General features: G+C 52.4%; 2 protein-coding genes across 2 annotated transcripts; both read left to right on the top strand.

Moving 5' to 3' along the window:
- Positions 1–26: 26 nt before the first annotated feature.
- QC764_117168 (uncharacterized protein) lies at positions 27–650 on the top strand (the record flags this gene model as incomplete). The annotated part of the gene is made up of 1 exon (XM_062942975.1): positions 27–650. The coding sequence occupies one exon, from the start codon at positions 27–29 to the stop codon at positions 648–650; it is 624 nt and encodes a 207-aa protein (XP_062806024.1).
- A 7066-nt stretch (positions 651–7716) lies between these two features.
- Positions 7717–12729, top strand: QC764_117165 (uncharacterized protein). Its single transcript, XM_062942974.1, has 2 exons — positions 7717–11508; positions 11558–12729. Exons 1-2 carry the CDS (start codon positions 10852–10854, stop codon positions 11891–11893), a joined length of 993 nt encoding a protein of 330 aa, XP_062806023.1. The 5' UTR covers positions 7717–10851; the 3' UTR covers positions 11894–12729.
- Positions 12730–13767: the final 1038 nt, after the last annotated feature.

Genomic DNA, 13767 nt, shown 5'->3' with positions numbered 1-13767 from the left:
TTAGGTATTATCAAGGAGAGGACAGAATGGGAGGATGGGTAACAGAAATACAGGTGAGTGATGTTGATGATGTGACGTACCTAGGTAGAACATCGGCAAAGAAGAAGAAGAAGAAGAAGAAGAAGTTGAGTAGTACTTGCCCTCTTACTGGGCTTTCATTCTGCTCAGATACATACTTTGTCAGTGTCGCTGACCGCATATCACTCAATGTTTACATCCCCTTTGCTGACACTCTCCTCTCCCCCCCACCCCCTTTCCAAAATCCACATCACCCCCAATTCACCCACAATCACATGACCACCCGCCAACCCTCGCTCCTCGCAATCCCTACGCCACTCCCTTGTCTAGCTCTCACTTCCCCTTCCCCAAGTTCCTCCAAAACCAGCTCCCCCCTTCACTGCTGTGTGGCCGCTTACATACATCACATTCCCACCACACCATGCCACCTAGACTTCCTCAAAATCGCCCATTCATCCAGAACCCAACCCCGTCAAAGATCCCCAAAGATCGACAATGACGTCTCCAAGCGTTGTAACCGTTATCCTTCAAGCTTAACCCCCATCCGGGATTTATTGGCCCACCACTTTTCCCACTCTGGAGAACATCCTAGAACCCAAGTTTTAGATTCCCCAGATAGAAAAGCCCGTTGATCTTGACGTATCACTTGCTGTATATGTCATCTAGCAGAGATACACTACTCCGACGGTGACACACAAAAGGTTACATTAGCTTCGGATGAGACTTCCGAGCTTGGGGCATGATCATCGTCGTTTCTTGTCTTGTCCCGAACCTCGATAGATTTGTACTGTACATACACACATGCACGCCAATCACTTCCCCATCATATCAAAGGAGTGGATTCTCGAACGATAATGACGATGATGGGCGATCCAATTTGGGGGCGGCCGACCCGGTACTTTTGGGACCTTTGAAAAAGGTTCTAGCCAGGTTTTTTTTTTCTTTTCTCGTCTATTCGTCAGACTCGTGTTCAAACAGGCAGGGTGCAATATCGTCTACGGATATTGGATATGAAATGGCCACTTTATCTAGATTGAAACCTACCGATCAAAGTCATCAGCGGGAGTAATAATGCAACCTACCTACCTACCGACACTACCTACCTACCGAGGGATATTCATCATCCAAAGTCCAGTGTCGTCACACTTGGGCAGCAAGAACAGCAGGAATGAAACCCATCTCCTCCGTACCATCCCCTTCTCAAGCCACAACCTACCATCCGCGCATAGTGATATCGATCAAAATCCAAAGAAATCGATATCCTGTAGATCACCCAGCGTTCCAGCCCCAATCCCTCATCAGTAACCCCCCTTTTCATTGAGGCGTCGAGAACATTGCAGCAGCAGCCATGTGGAAAAGCAACGAGTGTGTGTGTGTGTGTGTGTGTGAAAGTGATGACAAAAAGTGGATGAGGAGACGAGAGGAGCGATTAATCTCACGGCCCTGCCGTGCAGCCAACGACTTCACCACTCACTGATGAGAGAGAAAAAGAAGATCCGCGGGATCCACGACCAGAAAAACCCCATGTTGCATCGAATTCCATGGACCTTTCACAACCCCTGTCATGTCTCGGCTGTCGCTGCCCTTGTCTCGCCCCGGCATGCGAGCGCCGATCTGCCGCCCGCCGCTGGCTTTGTGGAAATCTCGTTGATGACTTCTGACTTGTTGTTGTTGCTGTTGTGTTCATCCCGGCCTGCATCCTCTATATGTCAAGGGCATCCTGATAGATTGCTGCATGTTGTACACATCAAGAAAGATAACAACCACCTGCCATCAACAACCCTCCCCACCCAATCTTGATATCAATGATCAAACCATCAAAATAAACCCCCATATTCATATGCTAAGCCACCTCTCCAAGCTCGTATCGGAAACCGAGGGCCAGCGGAAAAAAGTCCGTCTTGTGATTGAGCGGGGGTGGAATAAACAGGGTTTGGGCTCAAGAGGCTTGCAGCTGTGCCCCCCCTTCTTCCCTCCCTCACAGAGTACATCACGATCATGTCAGAAATACGGTGAGTCCAGCAGCAACAGCAACCAGATAGACCTCATATCCTCCGTACCTACAGTATGCACCTGCTGCACAGGGAGGCCTATCTAGCTGTCCATGCATCAGGGTCTCGCCAGCCCGTCCCTTGGGCAACACAAACAATCATGCAGTTCTGTACCCAACAGGTCTGGATGTGGACTGTTTGCCAGGTATAAGATATGTGTTAGGTCTGTCGACCGCCGGCTCCTCACGTCACTAGACGAGCTCAAAAGTGTCGATCATGGCTGTTTCCTTGCCAGCAGTGCAACTCAAGATGACAGAAAACCAGTTGTGGTCATCGAGTTTGTGCTGAATGTGAAAAGCACTGCGTGGGTGTAGCTACTCACAAGCGTCCGTGGGGAACCCCCGATGTTCCAGGGTCTCTTCCCAAGCCAAGCCGTTTTCGATGTTGGCAGCAGATAATCGAACGATCTTTGCTTTCTTTTTCACGCTAGGCAGCGGGTCAAGAACCTGGAAGTGTCAGCCACAGTTTCCAAGTTGCCAGTGGGCAACAGCAGGGGGGTGGCACTGGCGCTGGCCAGAATCTTGATCCCCAGCTCTTCTCCCCAGCCACCGAGAGAAGGAGAAGATGAAAAAATGAGCCCAGAAGGGAAATAATCAAAAGATGGGAAAAGTGGAGAAAGGATCGGCTGTTCTGTCGTCAGGGGGGTTTGATTGGGGGAGACTAGAGATTGACGCCTGCCCCAGAAGCGATGGAAACAAAGTGAGACATTTCTTGCAACGGTCAAGAAAACGGCCCTGATTTGGCCCAATGAACGTTGAGACTAGTCCAAACAGGTAAAACCTTGAGGCTTAATCGTAAGCGTCTTGACCAACGACGCCAACGTCGCTGGTGAGAAAAGTACGATTGAACTGATTCTTTCCTTAGTCTTGAATCACTAGAACCCAGTCAGTTGTAGCCTTCTCTGCAAAATGAAAGTGCCGGGAATGACTGTCATCTTCATGGAGAATGAAACCCCGTCTCCGTTTCCAGAGCCGGCAGCGTGTGCTCACCCCTGACCACAGTGACACTCCCGAGGGTAACAGCGATCACAGGAGGCCCATGACAAGACCGTCCAAGTGCCGGTGCGACTCCCGCATTGGGGAGGGAGGGCTGAGTTGCGTAGCATCGGGTCTGGTTGGTTACTGCAAGATGATTTTCTTCTTTGGATATAGGCTGGCAGCAACTGCGCGCCAGCTGTGCAGACTCCGAGTTTGTTCAGTGGTGTTCATTGAGCCTTCTTCCGACGTCGGGGTGATACACAGGCTATTGTTCTTTTGGCTCGTTACCACATGCCTAGACCATCGTCGTTGCTCCTGTGGCGCGAATGTAATGTTTACGTTGCGAACACGAGACGTCGCGTGCTCATTCGACGACAGTAGGCTCACGGTGCCAGGGTCAAGGGACGTACGTATGGCCGATGAGTTTTCTCTGGTGTTGTCGATGCTTCAGTAAATCCAATCTCCCGAATCAGCTATCACTCCACATCTGTTCCAGCCGGAACTTCGAGCGTGGATTACGGTGACACGAGAAAAAAAAAGGCCCGGTCCAGAGGTGAAGGTTCCTCTGTCACCATGGGCTTGTTCGACCAGAGGAGCGAGACACAGACAAGCCGGACCACTTGTATCAAGCTCGTCATCTTCTTTGCGATAGTCCTGAATCACATTCGGCGCTTCATCTTAGTTGGCGGAAAGGACTGTCCTTTCTGTGCCTCAACATGGATGATAGATCTGTTCCAGCCTACCCTTCTGTGAGTTTTGCCAGGTGCACAAGTAGAGATACTGAGAATGGCCAGAGCGGTGCAAACGTGCGTCTGCGGGTCCCCAATGTATTCGATCGCAGGGATCGCTATGGATAACCTGGGAACTCGTGATGTTGAGGTGCCAGCAAGACGTCGTCGACATGCAGGTGACAGATGTACCATCAGCGAGTAAGCTCCTAGGCAACGGTCCTCCCATCGCTGGCTCCAACGGCAAGCTTCGCGAGACAGTCTGTTGCTTCAAGGCCAGAAAAAGCATGCTGTTGCTGGGGAGCTAAGAATGGCCATATCTCGAGGCCCATCCTCCCGCGTTCCACACTTTCATGAGATGTTTCCGTCATTCTTTCTCCGGAATACGTGTGGGAGAAGGTCCTGAAGGACCCGCTTGCACCAGCCAAACCGACGAGGTGCCAGAAGCAAGTCGCGAGTGTACCCTGAGGCACCTCCACTGCTGGTGGACTGGTGATAATCCAACGGCTAGGACGGCTAGCAACTTGAATTGGTGGTGGTCTCGCTACTGAGCTTCCTATTTGAGCTTTGGACATGACGGAAGCTCGGTTGTGTGGCGTAGATAAAAGGCTTTCAGGGTCGCAATATCGAAGACCCAAAGATCGCAGTCACCACACTGATATACAGCCTGGGTCAGCAGCCACTGCCAGCCGGAGCACGATCTCGCCAACCGCCACACTAACGGCCTCGCTTCCTTCTCCTCCAGCCGTAGTGCGTCGGTGACCCAACAAAGCGTTGCCAAGGTGCGAAATTTCCCTAACCACCGGATACCACGAGCGATGTTCCGTCTTAGGGCGGCCCAAGAGGCGTGAGGTGAAGGTACCGTGAGGGACCTTGATACGAAATCTCGGCCGCAAATTCCCCCGAGTACCAGTACCAGTTGTTCCACCATTTTTTTTTTTTTTTTTTTTTAAAAAAAAAAAACACTACCGAGATATGTCTTCGGAAGTGAAGATAACGCCAATCCCTCCAGAGCTTGCACAGTACGATCCTGTCTGCTTCCTGAGCTGTCTGCGCCACACTGAGTGACGCTGCTCACTAGGCTCACAACTCAGTACGACGTTACGTTGTGGTTTGGTCCAGTCTTCCATTGGCGCCAGAGGGCATCGTGCTTAGATAGAGGCCAGGAGACAAGTAAGGTTGTGTTGGAGTAGCTTCGCACCAGAGCTCAGTTTGTCATATCGTGTCTAAAAGATATCATTTCCTGGCGCTCTAAACAAAAGCTTGGGGGCCTTGGCGCGCTAATTGCTTTGTGATGGTCTTGATATCTATCATATCGATAATATGGGGAGGAGGGGTTGCTCGGCGGCAGAGTTGTGGTAAATTGCAACTCGCATTCGGCTATGGCGGTACAGGACGGGACGCCACAAATGTGAAATGCATGAAGGACATCCATACTGCGGTAAAGGCGGCGAGAAGGGCTGGTAGGCTACGTACGCTACTTTGTACCCGCGCCTGAGCAGCGACAAAGGACAATTCCAAGAGCCTGCCTTGCGGTTGGTTTGCCAGAGGTTTGGTACTGGGAGATCGATAATAACACCCTGGCAGATGCAGGGCTGCCCCGTTGTGCACCAAACTAGATTGGGTAGCAATCCGGGCTGAAGGGATGAAAAGCCTGTGGAGGAGCAGATGAACGTTGCACTTGCTGATTTCCCCTGTTGCCGTCACACCTCCCATCAAGCTCAGGTCAGGCATGGGTACCATGCTGATCGACATGGGAAGCCGAAGATCATAGGGACGACCTCCAACAGCCTTCAAGAGCTCTCTGCATGCGAGGCAAGCTTCTAGCGACGGAGCTGCAGTCGTGACTGGTAGAAGCAAGCCCGACAATTCGTGCAGTCGTCATTGCTAACGTAGGTATCTGGCTGCACCACTGGTGACTCCGTTTATGTCTCAAATGATGGAGCTTAGCTACGCAAGGCAAACGTTGGGAAGCTGAAGTGTCAACATATTTTCGTCACTACTGGCGTAGATATTCGATGGAATAAGGCTGCAATGAGGTGACTTCTACCTTGGCGGATATCCAGGTATTCTGGTACGGAGAGACACTCTCAACAAAGCATGACAAAGCCTTTAGCTTGCCCGCCGAGCATGCCTGGATCGTGCTGCAGCTTGGCTCGTGATAAAAGACAGTGACCGCTGTACCTATTTGTCTGACCGAACCCAGATCTCGTCTACCACACTCAGCGAAGCGATGTGGCTCGGGCTTCAGAAGAGGCAGGCGGAACTGGATACTGCGGCGTAGTAAGCATCATGGTCTGATAGCTGGCGTCTTCTATCGATACTGCGGCGGTGATATGACCGGAGCGATGGCAGCGCTCGTTATTGACTCGGAGGCGGGCACGACGAGAACAAGGCCACCGCCATCGAAAGGGAAACAAAATAACGGTACACTGGCATGCTCCAGATGCCTACGTTGCATCGCCCCGAATGGCGGACAATCAAGTCAGCGATGCAGCTCTCCTCATGACGATGTGGATGGTGGTGCGGTGGCCCAAAGAGGAAGCTGGTTAAGACCATGACGATGGCATGCGAGGGCAGCGTGGCATATTCCCCGAGCCCAGAAACGTCGAAAACGCTCGTCGATCATCAACCATTCCTAAAGAGGGACCAATGCCTTTGACTGTGCTAAGCGAGGGGCACCAAGACGTGCGCCACGTCGATCTGCCCGCAAGTCGGATAATATCCGCCTGGGAACCGGTATTGCTCGCAGGGGGGGCAGAGGTTCAGCGTGTGACGTTGGACGGTCCATCTGGCTGGAGCTGGAGCAACAGCTTGAGCACAAGCCAGGGAACACCAGGGAACGCTGAATGTAACCCCGCTGTTGGAAGAAGTGCTGGAGAGCCTGGTATATAGCAGCCATCATATAGGCAGGCAATCAAAGAGTGCCCGAGGTACCACCGCTCCTCACCACACACCAGCAGCAAACTCCAGCCCGTTACCACAAAACGAGGGCGGCGGGCGGTAGGATCGAGGTAATACTCCAGTGGCTGGGACGCGACTCCCACGGCACCACAGCGATGCCACAGGGCGCTGCTCGCTGGAGGTCAGGCAATATGGGCTCGGTTTCCGTTTACGGCTGTCCCTGAACCAATCCGTCAAGATGGCCTCCACGGGGCGCCGGCTAGCCTCACGATCCTGGTTTGACGTGGGATTGCCGCCGTCGAAAACTCGGGAACGTTAATATTAATCATCAATAGAGTGACAGGCGATGATTAAAAACGACGACTCTCGCCAACCGAGCTGCTGGCGAGACCGGACCGCTCCCACCATCCGTTCGAGGCTCGGCACGGGGGGCGGACAGAAAGATTGATGAACGATGACAGCAAGACAGAGACATGGGGGGATAAGGTTCCGTGCCGCAAGTTGCAGCAGAGTTGGCCGGCGAGGTGGCCTGGAACTCGGCTGTCCAAGTGTGGAAGTTTAGCGGGCGTTGAATGAATCTAGTGGCCGTTTGTGGGACCTGTCTGGCCGGGGTTGTCGGCCGGTCGGGGCGGGTACCGGCTCCGCACCGCCTCACCCAACCGCCGACCGTGATCCCGGCGGCGAAGCTCCCGGAGAGTGGGAACTGTTCAGATGCAAAGGTGTCAAAAGGCGGGGGATGGCGGCAGTGGTGATGGGATGAAGAGGCACAGCAGAATACCCCAAGCTCGGATGCCGTAGTGTCGGGTTCAATTCATGTGCAAAATTATTTACCGCAAGATAGGGCAAATAGAAAGGAACACCTTGTTCTGCAAACTGTGGCTGAAGAAAATAAGGTTCAGACTCCCGTAAAATGTGGGGAATGGAATGAACCTCCCGTGACACATCATGTTCGTTGTCTCGGAAGGAGCAACGACGACATGCGGGGCAATTCTTGCCCTTCTGGTTTCGGCCTGAGGTCTTGTGCAACTTCTATTTGCACACGATATTCCACACGATATTCCACTTTGAAGGCATATCCAAAAGTCCAAAAGTCCACCTACCTGAGAAGAGCCCCTGGACCCAAGGCTGTTTTGAAGCTTTCGGAAAGCCCTGTGTCCGGTGTCTTGCCAAGCTGTTGCCCGAAACACGGATTCTCGTCGAATACTACCTATTCAGCAACCCCGCGACATCAGCTGTTCAGACTACGGCTCCCTTTCTGGTAAAGAGTCACAACAGGATCGAAACATCAGGAAACCCTAGAGAGCCAAACTGCCACGAGGACCTTCATCGCGGGTGGCTGCAGCTGTCGAGGGCGGTGCCCGAGTGTCATCCCAAGTTTTGAAGCTTACCATCGTCAACTTCGAAGCCCAAGCGCCTACAGAGGGGTTTAAGGTCGGTGACAGACTGCCAACGCTACCCTCGGAAACTTCATCCCGTTGTCATGCCTTTGGACGCCCTGCCTGTTCTGGCCAGTCCATAGCCCAAAGCGTACACCAAGCGTCCCCAGAGGTGCACCGAGCACTTGAGTACCGGATTTTCAACAGAGTGCGGAAGATCCATCTGTCAGCAGCCCCTGCTGCATCCCAGACATGACAACGGCAGCGCCAGACAGGTAGGTAGGGCAAGGGCCCAGACAGCTCTCAAGACTCGCTTCCGCTGGAGATCAAATCCCCTTGGCCTCCGATGCAAATCTCGGCTTGATGCCAGAAGCTATCGCCATTCCCGACTGGAAAGGATCTTTTGAGATTAGCCTTTGTTTCTGGAAATCCCCCGATATCTCGTCAAGAAACATGCTCCAAGCTCCACGCTGGGGTGTCTATGCCAGGGTCATTCCCTGCGCCATGTATACTGTGCTCGGCCCATATCATCCCGTCAGTATAGGACGACCAGTATCAACAAGAGCTGACTAAAACATACTACTGCATGGTTTATGCGATTCACATACGGGATGTGGTGGCCAACATGTTGATAGCCGGGCAGGTCCTTCAAGCGATCGCAACAGTAGTATCCAAAAGAATACGCGAAACAAAAAGGCTCTGAGACTGTCGGCACACCCTCAAAAGATCTGCTCTGCTGTGCCTGTAGGGCCACAGATCATGGCTGCCGATATGTCCAAAACGTTCGGTTCTTGGGAATGCCCCTGCATGACCGCCATCCATTCCGTCCTGGACAGGAGTCTGGAACTCTGTCTGCAAAGTTGGGTGGCCATCTTGATGGCAAGAGCGGTCTGATGAGTCTGGTTCTGCAGTACCGTTCCACTGAGCACATTAATCGTCTGCTAGTCTCGATCTTGGAAACCGGAGCCTGATGGTCGCAGCAGGAAGTTTACCGATGCTCCTCCAGGCCCATATACAGGGCAGGACAACTAACGGCAGTGAGATCAAGAGTCTATGATGAGTGGCATATTTACTTACATGTCATGATCGCCCACAACGGCTCCTGGGGAGGGTTCTGGAACACGGGTGACAGACATCACGATGTGCACAGCAGCCGATGCGAATCATAGTAGACTGGTGTTTCGAGAGGGCTGTTGACATGGCGGTAACGATGAACGGCATAAGATCAGCTCGAGAATCCGGTCGCAGTGCAAGCTCAGGCACAAGGATCCGGAGTCGCTGCTCGTCTCAAGTTTCACGCGTCCGGGCTCAGGGGCCTGTCTCCCATACGCCCAAGCGTCCGTGACAGACCAGGGTGTTCGGTACGTACTCAACATCGTCAACAGCCAAGCATTTGGGGCCGGGGGGGAAGTTCCTGTTTGGGATAGTGCGCCGCGGGCTTTGCAGGATGCACGAGCCCAGCGAAATGGGTGTGGGAAGTGGGAGAAGTGAAGACACCCTCCCCCTTTGGGTTAGACCGGAGAAGCATACGCGCCACACAAATGTGTGCACCGCTCTCCGCTCTTTGGGTTGCCATGCCACCCTCGTCAAAGGATCTGTCAGGTTGGTAGCACGAAGAAGCCATTCAGATTGTTGACGCCAGTTGAGCCTGGAGTAATTACACAGACAGTACACTGTACACCCGTGAACAGCAAACTTCGGAATGCATAGCAAAGCACTGGTTTCGCCAGTCGAATGACCAGCCTCTGTGCATGAGCCTCAGACGTTTGGACTCGGCAGATCAATGGCAATCATATCATTCAGACCCCTCCTGGGACCTTCCGACCCGTTGTTGTGTAGCGCCCGGCTGGCAGTTTGGTACAGTAGAAAAAAGACAGCCAGTCATAACCGACCTTGGGTAACTACGGCACGCACACAATGTGAGATATGTACCTATCTACGGAACCTGGTCATGCAATGACACTGGCTGGACCTTACCTCGAGAGCATCCTTCTTGAAGGATGAAGTGAAGAGAGTCGGCCTATTTTTTGATAGTGTAGGTAATAAAACACTGACCAAGGTTGTGAAGGAGAATAATAGGCACAGCCAGGCAGAAGAGATGGGCACCTAGCGCCAATGCACAATGAGGCAGTCAGAGCCCCGTATGAACATATAACATGAGGCGTTATAACTCTATGGAATTGGACGGATGGGTGCACGGGTGACATGCTCTGAAGGGTATCGAGCATTTCGAGTCTGAGGTACGTACCGGACTGGGGGTCCCGGCGACAACGGGGGAGACCCCTCTGATCACCATCGGCCCCATGCCCTGATCCCTGGCCTGGCACAGCACCCCAAGGCCGACCCACCCACTTTGTGACAACACTCACTGGCCGCCTTGGTCCGGGGATCAACTTGTGGATGCTGGTGGATTTGCGCTTGATCATTCATACAGTCTCCATGGATGTACCGCCGGGAGATCTGACGGTACAAAACACCCTGCCCTCCCCATCCCGACGTCAACAAGCCTCTGCTGTGATGCACATACTTAAACCGCCACACCCCCCCTCTCACTCCCGGATTACCGACCTGACTTGGACATCCTGATCTTTGATATCATACCATCACATCACTCGTCGTCGACAAAGACAAGACCCACCGCATAATATATCCAGCCGGCACTCGATACTCGACCTCCTCGACCACTCCAGCCACACAAGAAGAACACTTGATCAAAGCTTTGAAGCTTCAAGTTGCGACGACAAGACCGCTCTTTCCCCACCAACAAGGGATAAATTTTCACACACCAGAAAACAAAATGGCAGGCACAATGGTCACCACCCAGTACGCTGCACCTCAGCAAAGCATTCACTATGGATACATTCCTCCACCATCACCACCAATGGATGACGGCTCGAGATGCTCGTTGCCTTCCATCTCCAACCTTTTGGGACTTGCCGACCAAGGGTCTCCCACCGCTGAGACACACGCTCAGGCTCAACAGCAGCAGCAACAGCAACAGCAACAGCAACAACAATGTATGGACTTTGGCAGCACGACTGCATGGAACCCGGTGCTAACAAGATCCCCAGCCCAATCGTCTTCTTCCAAGTCCGACGCCAGGCCCAACTCCTCGCACTATGGCAACCCAGCTTTGAGGGGACTCCCACCAAGTCCTCCCATGTCCTCGGGAGAATCCTTCGAGGGATACAACTCGCCGCCCACGAGGTCAGCCAGCCAGGTCTCGAACAGTTCCAACTACTACTATGAGACCACTCCTCCACTGGGGCCCATGGACTCTGGCGTTCCCCCGATGGCCGCTGCCGCCCCGAGAATGTCGGTTCAACCTTCAGCATACCAACCACACTTTGCTGCACCATCCTACATTGCCCAACCCACCATTCCTGCCTACTATCCCGCCGCCGCCCCTCCTCCTCCCATGTCGGGCCTTTACTTCCAGCGGCCTCTTCCCCAGGTATGTTGCTTTCTTGCACACAGCCGGACAACACCAAGCTAACTGATAGACGCAGTCTTTCCCTCCACCATTGTCCATGACTCTTGCGCCTGCCGGTGCGAACCCATGGCAACATCACCACTACATTGCCCCGTCCTCGGCCGCCTCGTTCCCCCAGAGCCAAGACAGGTACATCTGCCCAACCTGCAACAAGGCCTTTTCGCGTCCCAGCTCTCTCCGCATCCACAGCCACTCCCACACTGGCGAGAAGCCATTCAAGTGCCCGGTCGCCGGCTGTGGCAAGGCCTTCAGTGTGCGAAGCAACATGAAACGCCACGAGCGCGGTTGCCACAACTATGACAGCAGCAGCAGCAGCAGCAATGGCAGCGCCGCCAGCCGGTCTTGAATGCGTGTGTGAGCTTGGACAGCAGGTCTCTCCAGTGCTGGTTTATCTTTAATATCAACCCCCCCTCCCTTTCGACAACCACAAACCAGCCGAAGAAAATACATCCCAAACCCTGGCGGTGCAGGATAAAACCGTTATACCATACAACGACCCCACACCATGGCAAAATTACTGGTACTTTTTAGTTTCTAATTTTTTTCTGGCTGGGTGGTGTTTTTTCAGCCGAGAGTTTTCTTGAAAGACGAGGACATGATTCGCATCAGATTACTACTTACGCAAATTGGGATTTTTTTTTTCTAAAACAAAGAAAGGCGGCTGGGTTTTGGGGTCGGCGCAAAACACAGGAGGGTGAAAGGAATTTTTTCTCTTTTGGACTTTCTCCACTGCTTCTGGCGCAAGGGAAAGGGAGCACAACACAAACGTCATAACTGGGATGTTCCATGGCGGGTTGAAGGGGGTTGCGGCGAAACTTTTGGGGTTCAATCAATGGTGGGGGGAGGCGTGGGTTCACAACATCGGGGGTTTTGGCAAAGCATTTACATGGGGCGTTTCTTTCTTTCTTTTGGAGGTAGTCTTTTCTGTTTTATGTGTGGCATGATGTATCTGACGATCTGATTCCCCCTCTCTTTTTACTGGTGTGTGTTTGTGTTGCGAAGACATATACACGCCAAAAAAAAAAAGGAATAATTACGTGTATATAGATGGAGGAGGAGGAGGAATATGGGCCTCTCTAGGGGGCTAGGTTTGAGGAGCTGTCACGACCCGCTAGCTACAGTTTAGTTGGGTGAGGAGAAACAGGGAAAATTGAAAATCAAAAAATTGGAAACAGATCGTCGTCACACAGGAGAGTTTATCTCCTTTTTGCGGTTTTATTGTGTGGATTTTGGTATGGTGGAGGTGTCTGTGGCGAAATTGATGATGAAATAGGATACTTGGTGATACAAGTTTGAAAGTTTTTTTGGAAATCCTTCCGAGTCGGGGCTGGTATCACAAACATGGAACTCTTTGTCGCTTGTGTAAATGGGGATATGGATGGCACTTTGGGAATTCCCATTGGGGAGAATGACTTTCCCCCTGATTGAATGAGGATAAAATGATCTGCATTCTTGATGGTTGCGTTGTGGGAATAATTAAGCGTTGACGATGTGACTACCGCTTTTGCTTTTTTCTTTTTGGGCGAAGAAGAGCGCGTGCGGCCAACCTGGAAGTGTGTTGAACGATGACGATCCTCCACAAGTCAAACGGTTTAATGCGAAGATGAGATTTACGGGGGATGGGCAGGGGGAGGAGGGGGAGAGGGGGGGAGGCGTCATCGGTCCTTTCGGTGGTCATGACTCGATTATTCTTTTTGGATGATAGTTCAACTTCTTCGCGAGAATGGTCGGGTTTGTCTGAGTGGATGGGATTTTTGGGCGGGTACTATTTGCCTCAATTGCATTTGCCGCTTTATTCCCTACACTACTTTCGATGATGTTCTATTCTGCAGGGTCCCTTGGCACCGCTTGGGTTGAAGATGGGATGATGGGTTTAAACTCCACTTGGATCTGCGTTCGGAGGGGGGGTTGTCTCGCTGACATGATGATTGATGACAAGGGGTAAAAGGCAATTTTTGGCAGGTTTCGGCCGGCACTGGCGGGCAGAGAGAAAAACACAACAGCGGGCGAGCCGGCCCGGTCATTGTAATGCGGAAATCAATTGGTGAGCATGGGGACGGAGATAGGGCACTGAATAGGGATAGGGCAAGGCAATAGATGATGGGATCTTCAGTCTTGAAGGCGGGTCAGCAGCCATGACAGCGAATCTTGCAGTGGTGTAAGGTAGGTATGAGGTGGTGCATTGGGGGGTGGAAATGCCGTTTATGCAAACAAAACATT

Source organism: Podospora pseudoanserina, chromosome 1 (assembly GCF_035222485.1).
Source record: "Podospora pseudoanserina strain CBS 124.78 chromosome 1, whole genome shotgun sequence".
Taxonomy (NCBI): Eukaryota; Fungi; Ascomycota; class Sordariomycetes; order Sordariales; family Podosporaceae; genus Podospora; species Podospora pseudoanserina.
The sequence above is the reverse complement of the archived record's forward strand: the minus strand, read 5'-3'. Positions and strand labels throughout refer to the sequence as shown.

What these genes read in the sequence shown, in the direction of transcription:
- QC764_117165 (XM_062942974.1), top strand. Translation starts at nt 10,852, where the DNA reads ATGGCAGGCACAATGGTCACCACCCAGTACGCTGCACCTCAGCAAAGC. An exon ending in TCCAGCGGCCTCTTCCCCAG is followed by an intron (nt 11,509 to 11,557) that starts GTATGTTGCTTT and finishes GCTAACTGATAG; the next exon opens with ACGCAGTCTTTCCCTCCACC.